Source organism: Bufo gargarizans, chromosome 5 (assembly GCF_014858855.1).
Source record: "Bufo gargarizans isolate SCDJY-AF-19 chromosome 5, ASM1485885v1, whole genome shotgun sequence".
NCBI lineage: Eukaryota > Metazoa > Chordata > Amphibia > Anura > Bufonidae > Bufo > Bufo gargarizans.
In genome coordinates this window covers 57153388-57181306 of record NC_058084.1, presented here as the reverse complement: position 1 = coordinate 57181306, position 27919 = coordinate 57153388, and the positions used below count along the sequence as shown (strand labels likewise).

At 45.2% G+C, this 27919-nt stretch overlaps 1 protein-coding gene across 1 annotated transcript; it reads right to left on the bottom strand.

The window, feature by feature from the left end:
- Positions 1–208: 208 nt before the first annotated feature.
- Positions 209–27228, bottom strand: FBXO32 (F-box protein 32). Its single transcript, XM_044295831.1, has 9 exons — positions 27003–27228; positions 21833–21954; positions 17445–17494; positions 15464–15556; positions 10025–10118; positions 8585–8769; positions 7950–8132; positions 7103–7246; positions 209–4095 (listed from the first exon to the last, which is right to left on the bottom strand). The coding sequence occupies exons 1-9, from the start codon at positions 27113–27115 to the stop codon at positions 4006–4008; spliced, it is 1074 nt and encodes a 357-aa protein (XP_044151766.1). The 5' UTR covers positions 27116–27228; the 3' UTR covers positions 209–4005.
- Positions 27229–27919: the final 691 nt, after the last annotated feature.

Below are 27919 nucleotides of genomic sequence, written 5' to 3'. Positions count from 1 at the left end.
GGTCATGATTGGTATTGCAGCTCAGCCCTATTCAGTCCAGGCGCTCTCTTCATCGTGGACTATGTTTGGTATAGATGAATATGGTGAATAGGTCCGAGCTGCAATACTAGTCACGGCCCATTGAACAAGAGTGGCGCTGTTTCATAGGGAAATAAAAACCAAAGATCTTTTTCCCATACCCGTCAGTGTTAATGAAGACACCATCGCAGAGAATGTAAACATGTCATGTTTTATTGCAGTGTATGAGTTCATACAGTAAAAATTTCACAGGTCACGGCGGGTGAACAGCATTATGGTCCGTGTCATTATCGTACCCTCGGAGCAGGAAACCATCAGTCCCAATGGACAGTCCTGTGCGCTGCAGCAGAAATAAGGTGGATAGTGAATATAACGAAGCCGTATCTCTTGGCTGCTTTAAAATAAAAAGCTAATTTATTAAGGATGCAGAATATATATGATATATACCTCCAAAGTCTGACATGATCTGGAGAAAAATCTTCTTAAAAGGTACAAAAAAATAGTACATCACAACTGTGACATGAACCCAACCTACTCAAATGGTGGTCACCCAGACAGGAAGTAGGGTGGTTGCTAGGTAACGTCAATGTTACTCTCTTAAAGAGAACCTCTAACCTCTCCTGTTTTAGTAACTACTTGCATCCCCCATGTAATAACAGTTCTGAGCATCTGTTCTTATGACGTGGCATCCTTCTATTTTTCATTCTAGAAGTTGTGAGTGAATTACTAGCAGTTTGCAATGAAGGTCCAGATGGGTGTTAACAGTTGTGGGTGTGTCCCTGCACTATCTGACACTATCCAATCAGTGATGTCAGTGTCAGACTGTTTAGGGACACACCCCCAACTGCTAACACCCAGCTGGACCTGTACCAGTACCAGTACATTCATTACTTCTAGCAGGAATAATAAAGGAATGGCACAACCTAGAGTCATAAGAATAGATGCTCCAGAATTGTCTCTACATGATGAGTGCAAGTAGCTACTTAAAAAGACATGTCAGGAGAGGTGACAGGACCTCTTCACCTCCAGCTCTAGCAATCAGCACTAAAGTAAGCACCCCCTCATTTGCCCTATAACAATAGTAGATGCCACATATCAAAATGGGCCCTGTGTTATGGTGCCAGGTATCGTCACCTAGGACAGAATGGCCTAGTGTTTGTTTTGCCCCATCCGTGACACTTGGGCCAATACCCCTTTCCAATGTATTTTCTACTAGAGAGGGCAGTCCTGAACAGGTTATGGCCACCCAACGAGATGGTATCAACCAGGGCCGGGTCCCAATTCAACCTGGGCTGGGCTCCAATCCAACCAGGGCTGGTTCCCAGTCCAACCAAGGCTGGGTCCCAATCCGATCAGGACTGAGTCCCAATCCAACCAGGACTGGATCCCAATCCAACCAAGGCTGGATCCAAATTCAATCAGGGCTTGGTCCCTATCCAGCCAAGGCTGGGTCCCAGTCCAACCAAGGCTGGATCCGAATCAAATCAGCGCTGGGTCCCATCCAACCAAGGCTGGGTGTCCAAATAAGGCTGGGTTCCAATCCAACCAGGGCTGGGTCCCAATCCAACCAAGTCTGGATCTCAATTCATTCAGGGTTGGGTCCCAATCCAACTAGGGCTGGGTCCCAATCCAACCAAGTCTGGATCTCAATTCATTCAGGGTTGGGTCCCAATCCAACTAGGACTGGGTCTCAATCCAACCAAGTCTGGATCCCAATCCAATCAGGGCTGGGTTCCAATCCAATCAGGGCTGGGTCCACATTTTCCAGGGGTCCCATAGTAGCCACTCTATGGTATGGCCTTATATGCCACTATAGGAACATGATAAAAACATGAAACATTTTGTAGACATTTCTACATTCAGAATCCACTATACATAGTAATTACTGTACCAAACGAATCACAGAGCCGCAGCATCCCAAAATGTAGAAGACGTCATCAGCACACCATAAAACCAGTCTATAGACCTTACATATTGTATTTTCAATTTTACAGAAAAAAATGTTTGTCACGTGCAAAGTAAAAATTTCAAATCTCCTGGCGGAATATACATATACATGTTCTTCCATTTGCACTTCAGGTTTCCATTATCGACGCATCAGCAGGTGAGGACATGTCCAGATACAGCTTTTGCCCAATTCTTGAGCCCATAAGTAAAGTTAAGGAGACTTCCTAGGAAATTATTTGAACCTTCTCCAAAGATCCTGTGCAACAAACCATGACTGATCCCTTCCCCCCATCAACCCATCATCCATACAGCTATAGGGAGACATGTCTTAGGCTTCCATCTCCTTGAGGACCTCTACCACCATCTCCTTGAGGACCTCTACCACCATCTCTTTGAGGACCTCTACCACCATCTCCTTGAGGATCTCTGCCACCATCTCCTTGAGGATCTCTGCCACCCACTCTCTCTAAAGGTCAATCAGTGAGTCTATTCACCCATATATGTGACTTGAAGTCTGCAAATTGGCTCATCAGCAAAACCAGAGACATTTTGGAGGAGTCTCTAGGTTGGCTGACATTATTTGCATACTTTTTTTCCCCATGGAGCATTGCCTGAAAATAAATCTCTGTGCACCCGCTAGGTGTCTTTAATGAGAACCAATAACCCCTGATCTTTTGAAATCTAAAGGCCCCCATACACATAAGGCTATTTTTAGCCAAACCTACCATTTTTGGAAGGACTGGCTGATGATCTAATGTGTCAAGGGAGCTCCTGACTCTCCCCTGTCCGGTGGAGAGAAGGGTCGGGCATTGTAACGCCAATCCTTTTGTTCTCCTCCTGGAAGATAAACCACCCCCAGTAATGTCTGGACGCTGCTTACTCCTAGAGTCCTGAAGAACTGTAATCTGATCTACAATGAGACCATTATTGAAGGTGTCTAGAGGAAGAACTCAGGTCACACCATACTCATGACTATGACATGCAGGAAACAAAGAGCCCCAACATGTCTTAGACTGGAGGTGACCAAGGGCAAAGCCATAACCTAGAGTCTCTGGGCCCCGGAACAAAAGCTATACCTGGATTCACAACCAACCACTAGATGGAGTTGCTTTGTACATAATCTATATATATTATAGTAATGTCTGGTGTATTACACCATTGCATTATCTTATGTCGTTGCATCAATGAAAAGCTTGGATGAAGCCCCCAGACCCCCTGCCTCACCCAACCTTTAGCCATAGGACCTCTGCTATATCTATTTACTGATAACCCCCCCTGGTAAAGTGGATTATTGACCATTTTGTTAAACCATCCTAACTTTAACCCTTCCAAATACTGTATATACATAAACCTGCTATCCTGTGCTTACAGACAAACCAATATAAAAAAGTAAAAAAGTGCATCTTGTGTGAACACATACATACTATTTGTGCTAAAAAAAGTGCTGTATAACTCTTCTTTATGGAAATCAAAGCTTCCCCTTTAAATAGGTTAAGACACCGAGGAAATGCATACCACTACAACGCTATGCAACAGTCCAAACCACAGAACGTAGTGTGAGAGCAACCACGCAACAAATACAACAGGCGACGCAAATTTCTTTCCAGCGACGTTTCTTTGAAATGTCTCTTGTTGGTCACCTGTTCACACCTGAGCGCTCGGTCCTTTCTAAGAGGGGTGAGTTATGTTGATTCAAGGAGAAGAAGAGGTAGAAATATCTGTAGCGTAAAAGTTCTCTGGATGGGGGTTCTAGTAGATTACAGTAAAAAAAAAAAAAAAAAAAAAGGGCCATTTGGAGTAGATCCCATAATGGTTCAGTCATGGCCTATTTCATGGGGGTCCACATTCACGGGGGTACGTTATATAAAGAGTAGCCCCTCCAATTCAGCTTCTTGGATCCAGATCTGCCAGGTTCTTCACACATGCTCTTACGCTAAATGTCGCCATTTCCAGAGGCAGCGATCAGTGTCATATTTACACTATGTACAGCTTAAGCCCAGCCCCCGAGGAGTTCAGTCTGGTAAGTCCCGGTCAGTAGGTTCAGAATCGGAACAAATTGATGAAATCTTGTGGTGACAGGGAAACCAGGCAGCTCTCTGGGTTGTTTGCGGTGCAGGGGTGCTCTGTTCCCTAGGGGGGAGAAAAGGAGGGTAAGTGGCTGTGAATAAAAGACATAACATGGTGGGTGAGTCTGGTTTGCCATTAAAGGGGTTTTATGAGACTTTTCTGCTGATCTGATCGTTGGGGATCCGGGACCTCCGCTCATGGTTCAATTGCTGCCTTTTCTCAGCCCACCAAGCACAGCACCATCCATTGTATAGTGGCTGTGCTTGGTATTGCACATGCTCGACCTGCTGCTCCATCAGATTAGGGGAATGGTTCCCAGCGATCAGATCCCCACCGATCAGTTAGGCTACTTTCACACTTGCATTGTTAATTCCGGTATTGAGATCCAGCAGAGGATCTCAATACCGGAATTAAACAGATCCGTTTTGATTTTGAACATCAGGAGGCATCCGTTCCGTTAGGATGTGGTTGTGTGAAATTAAATCCCAAAAAAACGGATCCGCGACTAAATACATTGAAAGTCAATGGGTGAAAAAAACTGATCCGTCATCATTGCAGCTTGCAGCGGTTTTGTGTCCGGTCACATGCTGACAGAACGGAAGACATCCTGATGCATCCTGAACTGATCTATTTCAGAATGCATGAGTAAAAGGAAACTTAATTTTTTTTTCTGGTATTGAGATTCTCTGCTGGATCTCAATACCGGAAAACAACAACAACGCAAGTGTGAAAGTAGCCTAATTTATCCCCAATCCTGTGAATAAGGGATAAGTTAAAACTTGGCACAAACCCATATTAATTATCTTCTGCAAAAATGGTAATACCAGAGCTTGGCCAGCAGGGGTCAGTCTTTATGCATTGATATTATAAGCGGCAATATTTCATTCCGTTCCTTATAATGGGGGTCTGCACTGTACTGAAGAGAGCACTGGCGAGTGATGAGGGTGGAGTAAAACAGCAAAAAGTTACACATTTTGGTGCAAAAGCGGCACTTGCACCAAAATCGGAAACTTTTGTACACCAGCGTGCAAACGTGATAGTGTGACTCACTTGGCGGACATGCACTGTAATCAACAAATGATGGCAGTGGCAGTCAATATTAATAACTGCATGCTGGCTGGATCCACTATCTGACACTCTGATTTTGTTATGGAGGCACTCTGATTATGTTATTCGGCTATTTTGGCTGTGTTATATAGGGACTCAGACTTGTTATGGCGGCATTCTAGCTGGTACTGTGTAAGATCCTCAACCTTTGTCATTTAGGCACTCAGGTTCTGTTATGGGGGCATTCTAGCTGGCACTGTTTTATTAATTTAGGCTCTAAGGTTCGATTATATGCACACTCTGAATAACATTTAAAGGGGTTGTCCCATGAAAAATATTCTACAGTTTTCAAAATAGCACCTGGATCTGAACACTTTTGTAACTGCATGTAATTAAAAATGTTGTATAGCTACTGAGTTATTCAGTAAAATGCATCTGTATAGCGTCACTTAATTTCTTATTTCTTTGACCTGCTCACTGAGATGGTCGCACATGCTCAGTTCCATCCCTTAACTGCCTCCTGAGCTGTGATAGGGAGAGCTGAGACACGCCCCTTGAGCTGTGATAGGGAGAGCTGAGACACGCCCCCTGAGCTGTGATAGGGAGAGCTGAGACACGCCCCCTGAGCTGCAGCAGAAAAGACACTCCCCTGAGCTGCCAGCTTGATATAAATCTAGCAGAGCAATAAATGTGGAGATCTCTGGATCCATGTGAGGTACAGGGCTGGTCCTAGCTTTGTTAGAAATGTATTGTCATGTATTACATGATGTCTGATTTTCATTTTTTACATTATTCATGGCATAACCGCTTTAAGTGGGCACTCTTGTTGGTATTGTTAGATAGGCACTCCAGCTTTGTTATGTGGGCGCTCTGGCCAGCACTGTTCTGGGGGCACTGGCTGGCACTGCTAGGCTGCATTCTTGCTGGCCCTATTACACAATACTGAGACTTTTGCACTCTGGTGTTTTTATGTTACCAATCTGACCAGCACTGCTAGGGGGGCATTCTAGCTGGCAGTATTTCACGACATTCAGGCTTTGTCTGGTTCTGCTCTGTTACCAGTCCGAGTAGGAATGTTATAGAGGCACTCTAGCTGGCACTGTTAGATGGATATCCAGGCATTATGTGGGAACTCTGGCTAGTACTGTTTTGGGGGCACTATGGCTGGCACTGTTAGATGGGTATCCTGGCATTATGTATGCACTCCTGCTAGCACTGCTATAGAGGCACTCAGGCTGCTACTGTTATCAGAAATATGGCATTATGTGGGAACTCTGGCTATCACTGTTATGGAGGCACTCTAGTTGGCACTGTTAGATGGGTATCCTGGCATTATGTGGGCGCTCTCTGGCTAGCACTGTTAGATGGTATCTTGGTCTTGGCATTATGTGGGCACTCTGCCTAGCATTGTTATGGAGGCACTCTAGTTGGCACTGTTAGATGGGTATCCTGGCATTTTGTGGGCACTCTGGCTTGCACTGTTAGATGGGTATCCTGGCATTATGTGGGCGCTCTGGCTAGCACTGTTAGATGGTATCTTGGTCTTGGCATTATGTGGGCACTCTGGCTAGCACTGTTATGGAGGCACTCTGGCTGGCACTGTTAAATGGGTATCCTGGCATTATGTGGGCACTCTGGCTAGCACTGTTATGGAGGCACTCTAGCTGGTACTGTTAGATGGGTATACTAGCATTATGTGGGTACTCTGGCTAGCACTGTTATGGAGGCACTCTAGCTGGCACTGTTAGATGGGTATCCTGGCATTTTGTGGGCACTCTGGCTAGCACTGTTAGATGGGTATCCTGGCAATATGTTTGCAGTCTGGCTGGCAGTGTTTGAAGCGCACTCTGGATTTGTTATGGGGGCACTCTAGTTATTATGGTGTGGTCTCCATGGACACTTTTCATAAATGTAATTATTCTGATCGTATAATCTGCCATGATGTAATGCAGTGCGCCTATGAAGTTGGGTGGCGGTTGCGGCTGAACTCCTGCGCCCAGACAGCATCACCTCTGCCCCTTACCTTCCAGGACAAGATGTGACAGTGACGGCAGAACTGCAGCGTGTCCCCATACTGCTCTCTTCTGGGGTAACACCGGACCAGTTTGAAGTACATCTTCTTCCAATCAAGGTGCCCCTTATCTGACATGATGAGCCTCTTACGTATCTACAAATAACAGGGCAAAATGTATCAGGAAAGGTCAGGAAACATCTTATAGTAGTATTATATTATATTATATTAATGTGTTATATTTATTATATAGGCTCGGATTCCTATCTGATCACATTCCATGGGCATAGATCTCATTAAAGGGGTTGTCCCACGAAAAATAGTCTACATTTTTCATATCAGCTCCTGGATCTGAATACTTTTGTAATTGCATGTAATTAAAAAAGTAGTATAGCCCCTTAGTTATTTAATTAAATCTATCTGTATAGCGCCACCTGCTGTTTGTTCATTTCCTTATTTCTCTGTCCACCTCAGTAACAGGACTAAGGTGGTCGCACATGCCCAATTCCATCCTTTGGCTGCCCCCAGCTCTATCTACTAGTTATAGGGAGAGAGCTGCAGCAGAAAGGACACACCACCTGAGCTGTCATAGGAAGAGTGCTGCAGCAAGAAGGACATGCCCCTTGCAAAGGGCACACCCATTGAGAGAAATAAAACATGTCCCCTGAGCACTAACAGTATACAGCTAATTGTCATCTGCTTTGATGGGTACATTTTTTCCGGAGCAGGCGGTGTAAACTGGGCGTTAATGAGGACGCGGTGTCTGGGGAGACTTCATCGTGGATCAGGACACCGCAGCTATGGTAACGAGGGAAGGAAGGGCGGACAGAAGGTGTTTTGTGCCGGCGGATAGAGTTACCTGCCGCTCGGTGAAGTGATAATGACAGAGCTTTTTCCACAACAGACGGTCCTCGCTGAGAACCTGCAGCTCGGAGGACACTTGGCCCAGGCACACGATATCCCTGCCGTCCGCCAACCTCTGCATGATGTTCAGTTGCAGACACAAGGGCAGATCTGTTAAGGTCATTCCTTTACCCGTGGGCTGAAGACGGAAGAGACAATGGATGAGGACACCGCACCGCGCTCTCAGATCCTGAGACAAAACTCTGCTTCCAGTCACAAGTCACATCTATCTCATATCTATCATCTATCTATCTATCTATCTATCTCATATCTATCTATCTAATATCTATCTCATATCTATCATCTATCTCATATCTATCTATCTAATATCTATCTATGTGTAGCTATCTATCTATCTATCTATCTATCTATCTCATATCTATCTATCTATCTATCTAATATCTATCTATCTATCATCTATCTATCTATCTATCTATCTCATATCTATCTATCTATCTATCTATCTATCTATCTATCTATCTATCTATCTATATCTATCATCTATCTCATATCTGTCTATCTTATATCTATCATATATTTCTATCTATCTATCTCATATCTATCTACCATATTTTGATATCTCCATCTTACCCGGGTGATCTGGATGTTGTTGAGCTGCTGCTGCCAGTCCAGGATGGCCTCCATTCTGTGGACCCAGAAGTTGATGTTGCCCACCAGGACAGTGTTGCCCACCCCCTGCACCAGTGTGCACAGGGACGTGTACAGGGTCTGCAGCAATTCCTTGATAAGACGAATGTTCTGCTGATCTTCAAGAACTGCCATGAAATAAGGGCATAAGATTTAGCATTTGAGGAAATGTAACTTCTTCCTCCAGTAGGAGCTTCTGACGTAATGTAAGTCTCCTACAGGTCAGTCCTGTCACCAAGGCCTACTGCACACGACCGTTGTGTGCACCCGTGGCCGTTGTCCCGTTTAACGTGTTTTTCTGCGGTCCCATTGACTTTCAATGGGTCCGTGGAAAAATCGGAAAATGCACCGTTTGGCAGCCGCATCCGTGATCCGTGTTTCCTGGCCTCTTTTTTTCATGGCCAACGGTTCACGGACCCATTCAAATCAATGGGTCTGTGAAAAAACACGGATGCACACAAGATTGTCATCCGCGTCCATGATCCGTGTCTGTGATCCGTGTCCATTTTTTCCTATCATTTCAATGGCAAACTTGACTTAGATTTTTTTTTTCATTTTTCATGTGCGTGGATCCTCCAAAAATCACGGAAGAAAAAACGGGCACGGATCACTGTACAACGGAACCACGTTTTGCGGGACGTTAAAAAATACTGTCGTGTGCAGGAGGCCTAAGGGGTAGACCTCCTGTAGGCACCTGGCTAAGTTTAGGCCGGGAGCAATTGTAGGTAAGCCCATGTGAGCGTCACAGCTTGGACACCAGGCTGATACATTTTACCTGCACTCATACATTGTATCAAACTGCCTACAAGGTCTGTTTGGATTTTCAATCCAAAAATGTTTCCATTCATTGACAGCAAACAGATATCTTAGAATGTTATTTCAAACACAAGGTATGTTGCAGTGATAATGCATTCATGACATAAAGATGGTAAAACCTCTTTTCAGGGTTTCTCTGGGTTAAAAATTATATATTCAGATACCGTCCTGTGAAATTCTGAATTAATAGGAAGGGGTCCCGATTCAGGATCTCCATCTATCAGCCAGAGCAGAGAGCGTCCATCGCTCTGGAGGACCCGACACATCCTTTTTAATGAGAACTACTGGACAGTATGTAATGCTTATTTTCACCTGCGGGGGCACTGCAGGGGAATTGAACACTAGCTGATGGTTTCCCTGAAGATGACGTCAAATCATCGATTGTGCTGCCAACAATGTGCAAACTGAAGGGAACAAATGATCGTACAAACGATCGTTTGCCCGCTTTCAGGCTGATCGACCTGTTATATCATCATCACCGATCGGCAATCGATGATTGGCTCGTTGCATCGCCGATTGGCGCTCGTTTCAGCTGGGCGGGAATCCCGGCAGATATTGTGCCCGTACCTTTCAGCACCACCTTCTCCAGTATGTTCATGTAATTCTTCTGGGCGATGCCGCTCAGGGACGTCAGCTGGGACTTAGCAATCAGTTCTAAGAGCTGAGGAGAGAGAAGAAATAGTTAAAAATATCACAAACGTACAAATTACCATCTAATCAACAGAAATACATCACTAGTTGCTATGGGTTACAGCTGGGAGAACAGGGTGACAACCAGTGTGACCACCGTTACAGAGCCAACAAGGGTTGTCAGTAGAGATGAGCCAAGTTTTGAAAAATTTGTCTTTGTTGAGCTTCGGCAAGAAATTCGATTTGTTACAAATTACTTTGTCACAAATCGCTTTCCATTGTATCCATTGTATCCCCGTCATTTAGCATCTGTGACTCACATTAAGCCTTTCAGGGGTTAATCAGGGGTTAAAAAAAAATGAAAACCCGCCAAATGATCTGCGGTAAGCATAATGACGTCACCACATGATCATGCTGGGCGCGCGCGGTGATGTCATTACTGATGATGTCACTGCACGCACAGCGTGATCACGTGGTGACGTCATCACACTCACTGCAGGTCCTTTGGCGGGTTTTTCTTCAATCAAGACGGAAGAGGACGGCCTCTCCGCGAGCAAGTGGGTGAGGTGAGTATAATTTTTTTTAATTTTCGGCCACCATTTTAGGAAAAATTGATTCGTTACCACGAAGTGCGAGGAACTACAGCTTCGTGACAAATCAAATTTTTCCTGAAATTCGGACCGAAGTCCACTTCAGATACTTTGATTCGCTCAACACTAGTGGTCACATATGCAGTGATCCATTCCGCATGTTGCAGTCCAGCTAGGGAAAGCTAACTGACAACTCAGGCAAACACTGTAATGGTGGTATATTTGGTTGTCACCCAGCTTTCCAAGCAAGACATATAAGAAAAAGTGGAAAATACATTTACTAAATTATGTTTTTTTATTTAATTTAAGGGTGAAATGCTTTTTAAAAGGGCATTACCTTTCACAAAATATGGCATAAATGCCTGGTAAGTGAAGGTCCTACCTTCGGGACCCTCAATTATCAATAAGACAGGGGCCCAGAGGTTGAAATAGTTTACATTCCCTATCGAAATCAATGCTTGCCTCTCCCCCCCCCCCCAGGTTCAACTGATCCTAGAGGGGAAAGTACACCTTTAAAGAGCACATATCAGCAGGATCAACCCCATTAAGCCTGGCACACTGTCTGGTAGGGTTCATTCTGCTGATTAAAATGACACCTGTCTTGTGGCAATCGGTTGTGGCGTTCCTGAGAAAAAAGACTTTTATTCTTTATACAAACGAGGACATCAGGGCACCGAGGGGCGGAGTCTAGCCCCACAGTGCTCCTCCTTTTTCCAGTGCTGGCCACACCTCTCGGTGCACTAAAGCCCCTGTTGGTATGAAGAATAAAGGTCTTTTTTTCTCAGGAACGCTGCATCCGATTTTTACAAGACAGGTATCATTTTAATCAGCAGGATCAACCCTTCCAGGCAGTATACCTGGTTTAATAGGGTTGATCTTATTGACAAGTGCCTTTTAAGGTGGGCATAGACAGAAGCTTATCTCAATTTTCAGGGTAACATCTGCTTATAATTGCACAATCCACCACTTGAGTACCCGACCCTCCCTTGTTCCCCAAAGCACAAAGGTCCCTGGCATCCCGCCAAGTTTACCTTTGTGCTAGAAAAGGGTTTCCAACATGTCGGATGATATTAAGCAACTTTATCCCCCTGAACCTTATGCAACCCAGTGCACCGCAGTCCAGCACAACACTGGCACATGGCACCAGGACTATACACGCTGCAGTAGGACACAGGGAGGGACGCGTCGGACTCTATTTATTTACTACTGAAAGTTCCTGAGATTACGGCGTGGGCGCCCGGCACGGCGTAAAATCACATGGAAAATAGATCCGTTACGAGAGGCTAAGCTCCTGTGTGCACCTGGCAGCCCCATCACCAAGTGTCGTCCACCTGCAGCCGTCACTCTGCACAGTCACATGCATGTGACTTGTCACTGGGACACCAGCAGCGTGACTCAGTGCACGATCAGGTTCCATTTCCATTGCACAAGCCAGTACAAGTCTTCCCTCCAGGGGCGGTCAGCAGCCCATCCCCCCGGGTACCCACCAGCATGAGATTTAAAAAAAATCTGCGGTGACCAAACAAGCAAAAAAAACATTCCTGCAATGCGTTACCCTACGGGTTGTCAGCGACCGGATTTGTGACTGACACCAGAGAACACAAGCACAACCTTGGGAACAACCTGCGGACGTGGCCTTCAGGAGATGTCAGATCTCAGAAGTGGGGCCCGCACCTGTCAGGATCCTGTGGCTAAAGAGGAGCTGTGTTCGTCAATACTTGTGCTGTTCCTCTGTTATACCTACTGGAACTGTATGAATAAATTGACAGATGGGTGTTACCATTCAGCCTTCTGATGAGGGGTGTCCACACAGTGTCTGATACTGTCAAAGCAGTGCTGCATAGGGACGTGCCCTGTGGACGAGGGGAAGGACGCTGCCCAGCCGTCAGGCATCCATTTCCAGGAGGAATAACAGAGGGACGGCACAAAGCAGAGCTCTGAGAGAACAGGCTCCAGTACTGTTAGTTCATGGGGAATACAAGTATTTAATAACAGCGCTCTTCAATGGGATCTTGGAGAGGATGATGGCCGTTTTATTATATCCTGAGGTGCGACGAGATATTGATGGATTCGTTCTGGCTTCTAGATTAATGAGGTGGACGGTGGACAGGCTCGTGGATCGCACTGGATGGATGATTCATCACCTCAGCTTCGTCAGTCAAAAAAGTATGTTAAAAAAAAATAAAAATTTGCACAGATGTTTTCCCCAGTGCCATGGGGATTAATATGGGGAACTGGCATAGAGTCATGTAGTCAAGTCCTGTTTCCTCAGCCTCGGGGTGGACAGAGCGCTGTTATCTCTGCAGTTCAGAAACTGCTTCACCTTAAAGGGGTTGTGCAGGATTAGAAAAAGATGGCTGCCTTTCACTTATAACAGCGCCACACCTGTCCACAGGTTGGGTTCGGTACTGCAACTCAGAGACACTGACTTCACGATGAGTAAGAAAATGTGTGTTTTGCATGACGGTACTTTTTAAAGGGGGTTTTCTGGGAGTAGACTATTGATGGGTAGAATATTGATGGTCTAGCCTCAGGATAGGTCATGAATATCTGATTGGTGGGGGTCCGACTCCCATCACCACCACCCCTTCCATCAGCTGTTTGAAGAGGCTGCAGTACTCCGATGAGCGCTGCAGCCTCCTCACAGCATATCAAGCACAGTGCCGTACATTGTATAGTGGTGGTGTTTGGTATTGCAGTCTAGGCCCATTCAATTGAGTCACTGGTCTAGGAAGAGGCCGCAGCGTCTGCCAGGTGTCAGACCCCCACAGATCAGATATTGGTAACCTCTCCTGAGGATACGCCATTAAAGTTCTACTCATGGAAGACCCCTTTAATGTAAGATTATTATCTGCCCCTTAAAGGGGTTATCCAACCCCTATAACGACCCGCTCAATGCCCGGGCTCCTCATATAAGTTATACTTACCCCGCTCCCCAGCACCAGCGTCGCTCCTGATCCCCGCACGGCCTCAGCTGCATCACCCACGATGCTAGGGAGGCTCGTCCTCTTCGCAGCCTGCTATTGGCACCGTCGCCGGATGTGTTGATCCGCTCGATTGGGAGATGCAGCGGCGGCCGTGCGGGGATCAGAAGCAACGCGGGTGCCAGGGAGCGGGGTAAGTATAACCTGTGCCCAGTCATTGGGGGAGTCATTATAGGGGTTGGATAACCCCTTTAACTCTTTCACGACTGCAGATTTACTTTAATATACTGTATACCTTACTGAAAAAACATGAGCTCAGTATTGAAAGGCATGGTATCATTTTGCCTCCAGGTTATATCATGCGAAGGTGACATCATCAGAGGTGATGTCATCTGCCACACAGAGCAAAGCAGCGAGGGAACTAAGCTACTACCAGGCACTGCTGGCGGGGGCTCATCTCCTTTCTTTCAGGCATACTGAAATTCAACATGCCTGACCTTTCTTTCCCCCACATCGGGGGAGAGTCAGAACACCACCATAGGCATTAGACTGTCGTCCAATCCTGCCGAAATCGGTGGATTTGGCTGTATGGGCGCCTACCTCTCTACAGGAATGGCACGGATCATGCTGGCCGTATGTTGTATAAGGCTTAAAAAAGGGTAGGGGACAAGCAAGCCCTGGGCCCTTTATACCCATCTGCAGGAGCTGGGGCCCCATTTTCAATTTGGCTATGGGTCCTTCTCTACTCTATGTAAACCTCATAGCTCAGCTCTTCTTCAGGTGTATCTTGACTGCTGTTCCTTAAAGGGGTTGGGGTATATCCATAGTATAAGGGATAGGTACAGTGTATCTGATCAGTGGGGGTCCAAGTGCTGGGGCCATTGGGGTCCTGAGGGACTCAAGCATTCATTCTCTTAGTGTATATCTCGGGACAACCCCCTTAATCAGAATAGAGCTGCAGTCAAATGACAGCTGTTCCTTTTCCTCACACAGATGGGTCAGTTCATAAAGAGACTAACCAGGGAGGACACTAGTAAGTCTCATCTCCTAAAACCAAGCTCTACCTATATCATGGTTTAAGATCTTCCATAGATATAGTATGTTCTCCTCAGGTTGGTGTGGATCTCCTCCTGGGTCTCAGGTTTCCTCCCAAAATCCAATAACAAACTGATAAGGTAATTGGCCCCAGTGAGAGATCAGATGGTGATACTTGACGACATTTTGGAATTTTTTTTAAAAGAAGACACATTTACACTATGGCCGCACACAAACGGCAGCCAAGGAAACTAAGCAAGTAGGAGAAGGCCTTCTTCTGCCGGCCAGCCAGGGCACGGTGATGTGATTTATAGCCCGTCCGGCGCGGCTGCCAGGACACATGGGATTCTTGTTATTGAGATGAATACACAAAGCTTCTGGTTACTCAGTGTGATTACACAGATGCTCCTAGGATGGCACACGCGCCACCGTGCCTGCCAAGACCAAGGTAAATATTATTGTGGAAAATGCCGGACAAAATAATGGTCGCCCCTGGTCTATAATGGAGGCTGCTTGGACAATGGAATAGTCAACAAACTCATCATTTAGTAAATTTTTTGCTAAGGCCACTTCAGGATATGCCCCTGCTGCTCCTCAGTCCCCATAATGCATACTGGCCGGCATGGGTGTAACTATACGGGGTGCAGAGATTACCCGTTGGACCCAGTTCCTGGTCCCTGAGGTGTCCACCACTTTTCTGCATATATAGACATCAGTTTTGTAAGTGGAGGGGCCCTGTTATAGATTTTGCACTGGGGCTCAGGTTAGTGACGCCTCTGCTAACAGGAGACATTTTTTAAATTCAAATTCCACCGATGGATACTTACTCGTACGACGTAATTGAAGCTCCGGGAATCCAAGATGGCAGTGGAGAAATCCAAGCGGTTGAAAGCTTCACCCAGAGTGCAGTACCCATGACGCTGTAGAAACAGAGAAGAATTTGGAAATTCCTGGACTGTCCCGTATTCCACCATTAGGGCTCATGCACATGAACTTACTTTTTTGTCTGTGTCCGTATCGTTTATATTCGCGGGCCGTATGCAAAACCATTCATTTCAATGGGGCCGCATAAAAAAGGGAAATGACTCCATGTGCATTCTGTATCCGTATGTCCACAAGTCCGTTCCGCCCAAAAATAGAACATGTTTGTTTTGCGGACAGGCATTGTTACAATGCGGATGTAACACGGACGTCACATGTTATTTTTGCGGATCAGTGCTTTGCGGACCGTAAAATAGATACGGTCGTGTGCATGAGCCCTTTATTTGTAACCTCCGCTTGTCTACTTTCCTTTACATATGTAATGACACTGTCCTGTGTTGTCCAGCCCTAAGTCATAATAAAAGGGCAGGTCACTGCCTTCCACAAAATCAACACACTCCTCTCTTGTTGATGCCATCACTCCCATAAGCTTGCTGATTATTTAATTCCCACCTACTTCACGACATTTCTCTTGTCATAGGCAGCCTAACCCTCAATCACATTATTGGGCAGGTCACTGCCTTCTACAAAATCAACACACTCCTCTCTTGTTGATGCCATCACTCCCATAAGCTTGTTGACTTCATATTTAATTCCCACCTACTTCATGACATTTCTCTTGTCATAGGCAGCCTAACCCTCAATCACGTCATTGGGAAGGTCACTGCCTTCCACAAAATCAACACACTCCTCTCCTTTTGAAGTTATGATTTCAATTATCTACTAGGCCATGAAGGAAACTACTGCTGTAGCAGCGGCTGCTATAGGACTGACAGTAGCATGGTGGCCCAGGCTATTAGGTCTGTGCCTTACCTGCCAGTACACACGCACACACACGCACACAGTAATAACGATTACCACCATATGTGTGTGTCAAGGTGAGGCCGGGATGGAAGTCTATCATCCATTATGCCCTGGGCCTCATTCCATGGCCTGTCCTCTCTCCAGCAGGTGCAATTCAGTGCTATCATCGTGCCCGCTCACTACTGTGAGGGGGCATTAAATAGTCATAACTACTGTGTGATACACTAAGAGGGCATTCAAAAATTTGCTATGGGGCCCAGATTTTCCTAGTTATGCCCTTATACCAGGCTACTATATTTGTAAACCCACAATTTAAGATGCTCAAGGTATCACCTGGAACCCTCTTCTCTCCAATATAACCAAGTCATTGGATGGGTCTCTGCCTCCCACAAAATGAATCTGCAACCTAGTCTTTGCTTAAAGCAGGCATGTCCAAACTGTGGCCCTCCAGCTGTTGCAAAACTACAACTCCCAGCATGCCATAATAGCTGTAAGCTATCCAGGCATGCTGGGAGTTGTAGTTTTGCAACAGCTGGAGGGCCGCAGTTTGGACATGCCTGGCTTAAAGCATTCACAAAAGTCACTGTCTCCTACATGAGCAGCACACTTCTCTCCTGCTGCTTTCATTTTTCTTTTCATCTGGATGGCTATGAATTGTATCTCTGCCCCTTTTACATGCTGCATTGTCCTCACTAGAATAATCATGTGGTCAGGTCACTGCCTCCCGTGAGATCAGTACACTCTTCTCCTGCTGTTATCATCACTCCTATGATATAATTAGCCACAGAGTTTTCTATCCACACCAACTTCATGCCATGGTTCCTGTCACCTGCACCATAGTCCCCCTCCTCTATAATTATTACTATAGTAACTAGTCACTGCTCCTTACAGAATCAGCACACTCCACTCCTGCTGCTATCATACAACCTGACTGCAGTTCTATGCCTGGTATCACACAGAGTAGATAAATAGTGAATACCATGATGATCAGCTTCTGTGCAGGTCCGGCAATCCTGTTCTTACCTCTTTGGTGCTTCCTTTGTGCACATAGATCCACTTCTCTTGGTAGAAATCTGTTTGAGAAAGAAAACAAAGTCATATAAAGCTGAAAGAACATTCTGGACCAAAATATCAGTCCTATACAGTGCAGTATAATGGTCATGTATGAGTCCTATACACTGCAGTATAATGGTCATGTATGAGTCCTATACACTGCAGTATAATGGTCATGTATGAGTCCTATACACTGCAGTACAATGGTCATGTATCAGTCCTATACACTGCAGTATAATGGTCATGTATCAGTCCTATACACTGCAGTATAATGGTCATGTATCAGTCCTATACAGTGCGGTATAATGGTCATGTATCAGTCCTATACAGTGCAGTATAATAGTCATGTATCAGTCCTATACAGTGCAGTATAATGGTCATGTATCAGTCCTATACACTGCAGTATAATGGTCATGTATCAGTCCTATACACTGCAGTGTAATGGTCATGTATCAGTCCTATACAGTGCAGTATAATGGTCATGTATCAGTCCTATACACTGCAGTGTAATGGTCATGTATCAGTCCTATACACTGCAATATAATGGTCATGTATCAGTCCTATACAGTGCAGTATAATGGTCGTGTATCAGTCCTATACAGTGCAGTATAATGGTCATGTATCAGTCCTATACAGTGCAGTATAATGGTCGTGTATCAGTCCTATACACTGCAGTATGATGGTCATGTATCAGTCCTATACAGTGCAGTATAATGGTCATGTATCAGTCCTATACAGTGCAGTATAATGGTCATGTATCAGTCCTATACACTGCAGTGTAATGGACATGTATCAGTCCTATACAGTGCAGTGTAATGGTCATGTATCAGTCCTATACAGTGCAATATAATGGTCATGTATCAGTCCTATACAGTGCAATATAATGGTCATGTATCGGTCCTATACACTGCAGTATGATGGTCATGTATCAGTCCTATACACTGCGGTATAATGGTCATGTATCAGTCCTATACAGTGCAGTATAATGGTCATGTATCAGTCCTATACACTGCAGTATAATGGTCATGTATCAGTCCTATACACTGCAGTGTAATGGTCATGTATCAGTCCTATACAGTGCAGTGTAATGGTCATGTATCAGTCCTATACACTGCAGTGTAATGGACATGTATCAGTCCTATACACTGCAGTGTAATGGTCATGTATCAGTCCTATACAGTGCAGTATAATGGTCATGTATCAGTCCTATACACTGCAGTGTAATGGTCATGTATCAGTCCTATACACTGCAATATAATGGTCATGTATCAGTCCTATACAGTGCAGTATAATGGTCGTGTATCAGTCCTATACAGTGCAGTATGATGGTCATGTATCAGTCCTATACAGTGCGGTATAATGGTCATGTATCGGTCCTATACACTGCAGTATGATGGTCATGTATCAGTCCTATACACTGCGGTATAATGGTCATGTATCAGTCCTATACACTGCAGTATAATGGTCATGTATCAGTCCTATACAGTGCAGTATAATGGTCATGTATCAGTCCTATACAGTGCAGTATAATGGTCATGTATCAGTCCTATACACTGCAGTGTAATGGACATGTATCAGTCCTATACAGTGCAGTGTAATGGTCATGTATCAGTCCTATACAGTGCAATATAATGGTCATGTATCAGTCCTATACAGTGCAGTGTAATGGTCATGTATCAGTCCTATACAGTGCAGTATGATGGTCATGTATCAGTCCTATACAGTGCGGTATAATGGTCATGTATCGGTCCTATACACTGCAGTATAATGGTCATGTATCAGTCCTATACAGTGCAGTATAATGGCCATGTATCAGTCCTATACACTGCAGTATAATGGTCATGTATCAGTCCTATACACTGCAGTATAATAGTCATGTATCAGTCCTATACACTGCAGTATGATGGTCATGTATCAGTCCTATACACTGCAGTATGATGGTCATGTATCAGTCCTATACAGTGCAGTATAATGATCATGTATCAGTCCTATACACTGCAGTATAATAGTCATGTATCAGTCCTATACACTGCAGTATGATGGTCATGTATCAGTCCTATACACTGCAGTATAATGGTCATGTATCAGTCCTATACAGTGCGGTATAATGGTCATGTATCGGTCCTATACACTGCAGTATGATGGTCATGTATCAGTCCTATACACTGCGGTATAATGGTCATGTATCAGTCCTATACAGTGCAGTATAATGGCCATGTATCAGTCCTATACACTGCAGTATAATGGTCATGTATCAGTCCTATACACTGCAGTATAATAGTCATGTATCAGTCCTATACACTGCAGTATGATGGTCATGTATCAGTCCTATACACTGCAGTATGATGGTCATGTATCAGTCCTATACAGTGCAGTATAATGATCATGTATCAGTCCTATACACTGCAGTATAATAGTCATGTATCAGTCCTATACACTGCAGTATGATGGTCATGTATCAGTCCTATACACTGCAGTATAATGGTCATGTATCAGTCCTATACAGTGCGGTATAATGGTCATGTATCAGTCCTATACACTGCAGTATAATGGTCATGTATCAGTTCTATACACTGCGGTATAATGGTCATGTATCAGTCCTATACACTGCAGTATAATGGTCATGTATCAGTCCTATACACTGCAGTGTAATGGTCATGTATCAGTCCTATACACTGCAGTGTAATGGTCGTGTATCAGTCCTATACAGTGTGGTATAATAGTCATGTATCAGTCCTATACACTACAATATAATGGTCATGTATCAGTCCTATACAGTGCGGTATAATGGTCATGTATCAGTCCTATACAGTGCGGTATAATGGTCATGTATCAGTCCTATACACTGCAGTATAATGGTCATGTATCAGTCCTATACAGTGCAGTATAATGGTCATGTATCAGTCCTATACACTGCAGTATAATGGTCATGTATCAGTCCTATACACTGCAATATAATGGTCATGTATCAGTTCTATACAGTGCAGTATAATGGTCATGTATCAGTCCTATACAGTGCAGTATAATGGTCATGTATCAGTCCTATACACTGCAGTGTAATGGTCATGTTTCAGTCCTATACAGTGCAGTATAATAGTCATGTATCAGTCCTATACAGTGCAGTATAATGGTCATGTATCAGTCCTATACAGTGCAGTGTAATGGTCATGTATCAGTCCTATACACTGCAATATAATGGTCATGTATCAGTCGTATACAGTGCAGTATAATGGTCATGTATCAGTCCTATACAGTGCAGTATAATAGTCATGTATCAGTCCTATACAGTGCAGTATAATGGTCATGTATCAGTCCTATACAGTGCGGTATAATAGTCATGTATCAGTCCTATACACTGCAGTATGATGGTCATGTATCAGTCCTATACACTGCAGTATGATGGTCATGTATCAGTCCTATACACTGCAGTATAATGGTCATGTATCAGTCCTATACACTGCAGTATAATGGTCATGTATCAGTCCTATACAGTGCGGTATAATGGTCATGTATCAGTCCTATACACTGCGGTATAATGGTCATGTATCAGTCCTATACACTGCAGTATAATGGTCATGTATCAGTCCTATACACTGCAGTATAATGGTCATGTATCAGTCCTATACACTGCAATATAATGGTCATGTATCAGTCCTATACACTGCAGTATAATGGTCATGTATCAGTCCTATACACTGCAGTATAATGGTCATGTATCAGTCCTATACACTGCAGTATAATGGTCATGTATCAGTCCTATACACTGCAGTATGAGGGTCATGTATCAGTCCTATACAGTGCGGTATAATGGTCATGTATGAGTCCTATACAGTGCGGTATAATGGTCATGTATCAGTCCTATACAGTGCGGTATAATGGTCATGTATCAGTCCTATACACTGCAGTATTATGGTCATGTATCAGTCCTATACAGTGCAGTATAATGGTCATGTATCAGTCCTATACAGTGCGGTATAATGGTCATGTATCAGTCCTATACACTGCAGTATAATGGTCATGTATCAGTCCTATACACTACAGTATAATGGTCATGTATCAGTCCTATACACTGCAGTATTATGGTCATGTATCAGTCCTATACAGTGCAGTGTAATGGTCATGTATCAGTCCTATACAGTGCGGTATAATGGTCATGTATCAGTCCTATACAGTGCAGTATAATGGTCATGTATCAGTCCTATACAGTGCGGTATAATAGTCATGTATCAGTCCTATACACTGCAGTATAATGGTCATGTATCAGTCCTATACAGTGCGGTATAATGGGCTTCTGTATGATTAACCCTGAGAACGCTGCTCATAGACGGGTGGACGCGCCCTGCTGTACGGTCACTTACATCGTGTCTTTGTATTGTTGTTGAGGAGGTCCTTCTTTCTCTTCTTGGCGGCGCTGTCGTAGTTGAGGTTAGTAATGAGGTTCTCCTTATTGTTCTCCACGTTGTTCTCCACATGGCAATAGCTGGAAAGACACAGAGATCCATCTGTCAGACCGGACCATATACAAGACAATATGGCGGAGGGGGGGGGGGGGGGGGACATGTTGTAGGTTAATAGAGTTTAAAGGGGTTGTTTGTCCCTCCATAACTTCTTAAATGTTTGATTGCAGGGATCCCCACTGATCATGAGAACCGGGGCCCTCGAGTCCCCCCATGACCCATGACGTGACAGTCAGGCATGTGCGCTGCTGTCCATTCATTCTCTATGGGACTGAGTACAGCGCTATTGCTGGCAGTCCTATGGAAAATGTATGGAGCGCCTGCGCATGCGCCACCGTCCCGCCATTCAGATGACCCCCGCTGTCTTCATGGTGGGGGTTCCCAACCATCCATCACGTATCACCTATCCGGGTGGCACAAACCCCTTTGATCCTTCTATAATGTAAAATTATACAACTATGAAATTCAGTGCCTCGCCATTTTCAACATCTCTGCATGATGTCAGTGAATGGCAACATCTCATGGCTGAGGGTTTGCTATAACTATAAACATGGCAGCACAAATTCTCTTCCTGTCCTGGTAATTTGCTTCAATGTATCAGCGACAGTAAAATGTGTGGGGGAGCCCGTCCACTGACTGTGTAGGGGATCTGCCTGCAGATTACTCCAAATTCCTAAGCTACCCTTGGACTTGCTTGACATAGCATGCCGATCCTCACAGTTTTCAGGTTTTCTGCTTGCAGTCGGTGAATGGAAACATTCACCTAGGCTGATCTTAGCATATTTTATATGGTTCTGTGCAGGATTTGAAGACCTCCTAGTTTTTAGGGGACTGGAGAGGTGAGAGCACACATAGTGTTTGTTTCCATAATCTAAAAAAAAGGCGCTGTCCCTTTAAATCCCCTGGTATGCTGTGGATCCTTGAGCGCTGGCATGGTGCCAGGGGCGCTCTATGGGTACGAAATCCTGGAATCTGTAATAGCTTGCAATGACTCACAGCACAGGAATACAGGGCAGTAATGTATGCTTATACGCAGACAAGCCTCGACCTGCCGGTGTAGCAGTGCTGAGTCGGTATTTCTGATTTAAAGAGACAGTATGACAATCTAATAGTTGCATCTCCTGCCCCAAATTTGCAAGCACTGGTGGGAGATGCAACCAGATGCTGCTTATGTATCCCCCATAGTGCCTCTTAAAGGGATATGTACCAACAGGCACCAGTACCACTGACTGTGGGCAAACCCAGGGGCATAATGATGGGGGTGAGGAGCTAGCAATCACATCTTGCTCTTAGTGTCCGCACTGCCCTTGTGGGTCCTTGTACAGTTTTTGCATCGGGACCCCAGACAGTTTAAGTTCTCCCGGCAAGTTGCTGCAGAACCCCAAGTATTATCATGTACGATGCCTTTAGATAAATAGATATAATGTAATAAATATGGAGATGCCCTTTAAATAATAAATAAATAAAAAAGTGTTACTGTGAATACAGTCCTAAAAAGGATCCTTTTTTGACAGCGGCATGGGGGCCAACAACCGCGCTCCTGCCGTGCACACAAATTCTTCTATTATCCCGAATATTGCCCAACAATAGGTTACATAAGAGAGGGAACGATATGTCGGAGCCAGATGGATTCCTGACAGGATTACACATCACATAAAGCAAATTCTGTGGTGCAGCCTGATGGACACCCCTAATTTTCAAATGGTTTATCCCTTCTTTTGTAACAAGGCCAATAGCACTAGGAGGCAGATCCACTACATCACAAAGAATGGGGGGGGGGGGGGGAGACAGCTGAAATGGCGTCTTTTTCAGGTTTAGTGGTAAAACTCCCATTATGCACCCTGCTGCCTTATTCTGCTGTGCCGCCAATTTAAGTATGGTAGCAAACAGCCAACCTCTAATTCTAGAATTATATTCATGAAGCAGTAAGCTCAGGATGAGTAGCATGATAGGCCTTTCCCGCATAGGGGAAAGTTCAGCTCTGCGATTTATAGGTGGAAACTCATAGGATCAGAGTTGGCGTGAAGTTTGTTTTTAAAGGGTATGTATAAAGTTTTAAGAAAAACATGGCTCCTTTCTTACAGCGCCACCACTGTCCACAGGCTGTGTCTGGTATTGCAGCTTATTTTCACTTAAAGGGGTTTTCCGAGAGTTTTTTTTTTACTTTTGTTTTTTTTCCCAAAGGATAGGTCATCAGTATGTGGTGGGGGTTTGACACCCGGGACCCCTGCTGATCAGCTATTTCAGAAGGCACCGATGCTCACAGTAGCGCAGCGGCCTCTTCTCAGCAAACCAAGCACAGCGCCGTACATGGTGCAGTGGCCATGCTTGGTATTGCAGCTCAGCCCCATTCACTTTAATGGGGCTGAGCTGCGCCTAGGCCACGTGACCGATGAACGTGACATCACACGCGGCGGCGCTACTGCAAGTGCCGGTGCCTTCTCGGGTACGATCAGATACTGATGACCTTTCCAGAGGATAGGCCATCAGTATTTAAGTCTCGGAAAACCCCTTTAAGTGAATGAGACGACATCAGGAATGTATCACTGCCTAGAGGGGATATATCATTCGGGCACCTAGGAAAGCTGGGTGAGCGCTGGGACGGCAGCCGTAGTGGTCGCCACCCAGATTTCCCAGTAAAAAAGGACTTTTAACAAGCGGAAAGATTGTCATTGTCACACGTCATCTCTTACACAACACAAAGGCAGGTCACCAGAGGCAAGGACTGTCAGCAGGATCAACCCTAGGGCCCGAGGTCTATAAATAACATGTAGTGTGGCCAGAAAGTGACGAATCTAAGGACATTCAGCCGGTCGTAGTCCGGGAGATCTTCCCCCGCCGGCTGTGCTGGTCCTTAAGATACCTACAATGATGGGAGTTATGACTGTAGTTTCCCTATGGAGAACTATACCCACTCCTGCAAAAAAAGATCATTCACGGCCAGCTCCATGCTGGGAGTTGTAGTTTTACAACAACTGAATAGCCGAATACTGCTCTCTAATAAAAGGAGTAAGCAACCAATCAGAGCTCAGCTTTCATGTCTTAAGCTGCTGCCAAAAAATGAAACATGGACTCTGATTGGCTGTTATGGACACGAGGCCGGTGTGGGGCAGTTTGCAGACATGAGGCCCCGTATCCCCGGCCATGACATGGCGCTAATGATTTACGGGCTGTTTTCTGGCATTGTGTCACCGTAATCACTGCACAATGACACATTCCGAAACTTTCTCACATTGTTTATGTTTCAAGATCTCTGCTTTTGTCAGCGAATGGAAACATTCTTGCTTGCATCCACAATCTATACCGGTACAGATCGAATGTTTTTCTTTTTACAGCTGAGGTTTCGTGACCCTTGTATCCAGTCTAGACAATCCTCTGTGATTGGACTCCATGTTAACTGCGCTGACACATTGTAGCAAACGATCAGGACGGGAAAGAGAACTGATGGAGTCAGTTTACAATATGTAGATGTCCATTAGGGATCCTGAGAGCCTGCTACCTCCGGCACTGAGGCTGCTGTGAAACTACAACTCCCAGCATGCACAATTGCTTGGCTGTACTTGTAACTCCCATAGAAGTGAAAGGAGGATTCTGGGAGTTGTAGTTCCCGAACAGCCGGAGGTTGCTGCTCTGTAACACGATGTACTGTGTAACCATTTCTGTGATTTTCCTGACCCCAAGAGCTTGCAATCTAAAGGACGCTCCTGTTTTATTTGATTATCGTGGGTTATGGTCGACTCGTTGCGATACAGCAGGGCTGGCCAACCTGCGGCTCTCCAGCTGTTGTAAAACTACAACTCCCACCAAGCCCTGCTGTAGGCTGATAGCTGTAGGCAGACTGGGCATGCTGGGAGTTGTAGTTTTGCAACAGCTGGAGAGCCGCAGGTTGGCCATCCCTGCGATATAGCATCGTCCTAAATGGGAATACATTGTCATTAAAGGGGTATTCTGGTTATAGAAAGTTATGTAAGACCCCCTACAATCTGAGGGGAGAGAGGATAGGTTTCTACAAGCGGAATACCCCTTTAATGGGACGTGTGACCATAGTCCTATGTATCGCATGGGGATCCTATGTCTGGGACCCCCACAGATCATTGGCACAGGGGTCCCGCAGCGTTTCATCATAGACTACGGTACGTTACGTCAGCCGAGGACACTGTTTAGAATCTATTGCTCATAAAGGATGTCGTAAATTATACGTATATTCTCTTCAATGAAAACATTTGCGCAATGTCAGCGCTGCTCTCCTACGTTCCAGAGCCCCCGTCCCTGTGCATCGTCACCGCATACAGGGTGACAACAGCTGCCAACCGTTCTGGGCAATGTCACCCTGCGGCGGGCGCCGTGCCAGGCATTCAGTCAGCGGTCGCTCTACCGCCACCTGCAGGGCAGCAGTGGGCATTGCAGGTCACATGCTTATTCTGAAGGGAAACAAAAACAACATAGCTGGGATCACAGGGAAGGAACGGATCTCTAGAAAGCTCGGGCTCCGGAGGCGGCCGTCACTGCCTGCCCCATCAGCATCCCTGTACAACAACAACGGCTCGCCGGAACGTGACCCTGGCTGAGGATGCTGAGACTTGTAGTTGGAAGGGTCGCAGGTCATCCTCGTTAGACATTCTGCTGCTGCGCTGATACAATGTAACTGCATTGCACCAAACTGAAACAGTCTCATCTCCTCTCCAGCTGTTGCAAAACTACAACTCCCAGCAGGCTCTATGCCCCTAATATAGCCCTTCTAGATGACATGGGTTGTACTCCAGACGTTATTTTTGTACAATCTAGATTGTAAGCTCTTAGGAGCACCATGGAAAGAGCGATCCCTCTGCACGATGTAGGACTATTAGATGTAGCAGAGCTAAGTAGTGTCGTCTTTATCAGAGGCAGCAGAGCTGTGTGTGTTGTTTGTTGTCTTACGCAATACACGAACAACGCAGCTCGTTAGAGACGGATTACAAATCCAGCTCTGCTACATCTATAGACAGAGCTATGTCCTTGACTATGGCGTAGATAATCCCCCTCGTATAGATGGGATTTCTGCATCGGAAGGATTGTATTTGTCATTACTGACCTGTTGATGTCACTGACAAAGTTGCTGTGTTCCTCCAGGAACCGTTTCCAGCCGTCGTCAGTCTTCACCCAGTTCTGGCCGGGAGACCTCCAGTCCTGTCCTAGGAAAGGCATGGTCCTGTGTGCTGGGCGCTATTGTCCTGGGTATCCGCCGCTCTGCTGCGCTGGCACTGTTCTCTCTGCTGTTCCCAGCCTCTTCTATGCTATTTATAGGGCAGGCTTTGTTGCCGGAAGTCCCGGGCCCGGCCTCCGACTCTGACATGTGGCTTTGTTTATACCTCAGCTTTGTTATTGCAAAATTGGAAACTCAATCTGTGGGCTGAATCCTGAGAGCAACAGCTGCAGCTTCGTCACATTGTAGCAGGCAGTCTAACCCGCCATCACTCCCCGATGTTCCCCTAATTGTGGGGTTTACATGGAACTGTAACATTAACCCTTGTACGCTGGTAAACAGGAACATAATCGCAGTGTCACATGTGTCAGCGCTCGGATTGCTGCGAGGACGGCTGTTTGGAGGACGTAGGGGCAGCAGCAGGGGTCTCACGATGGGCAGCACATAATAGTGTTTTCTATACACACATTTTCTAATGTCCTTTATGTTTTTATTATTCACCATTTTCAAGATCTCTGCTTGCTGTCGGTAAACTAGAGCATTCAGAGGCAGTAATCTTGTACACAGCTGGACCTGCTATCAGCCGAGTAGTGGATCCAATTGTATCCAGTGTAGACCATGCTCCGTGATCCACAGATTGCAGACTGATACATTGTAACAACTGGCAGAGAGATTTGTGCAGCTGCTGCTGTGATAGATCGGTAGATAGATAAATATAGATAGATAGATATGAGATAGATATGAGATAGATATGAGATAGATAGATAGATAGATAGATAGATATGAGATAGATATGAGATAGATAT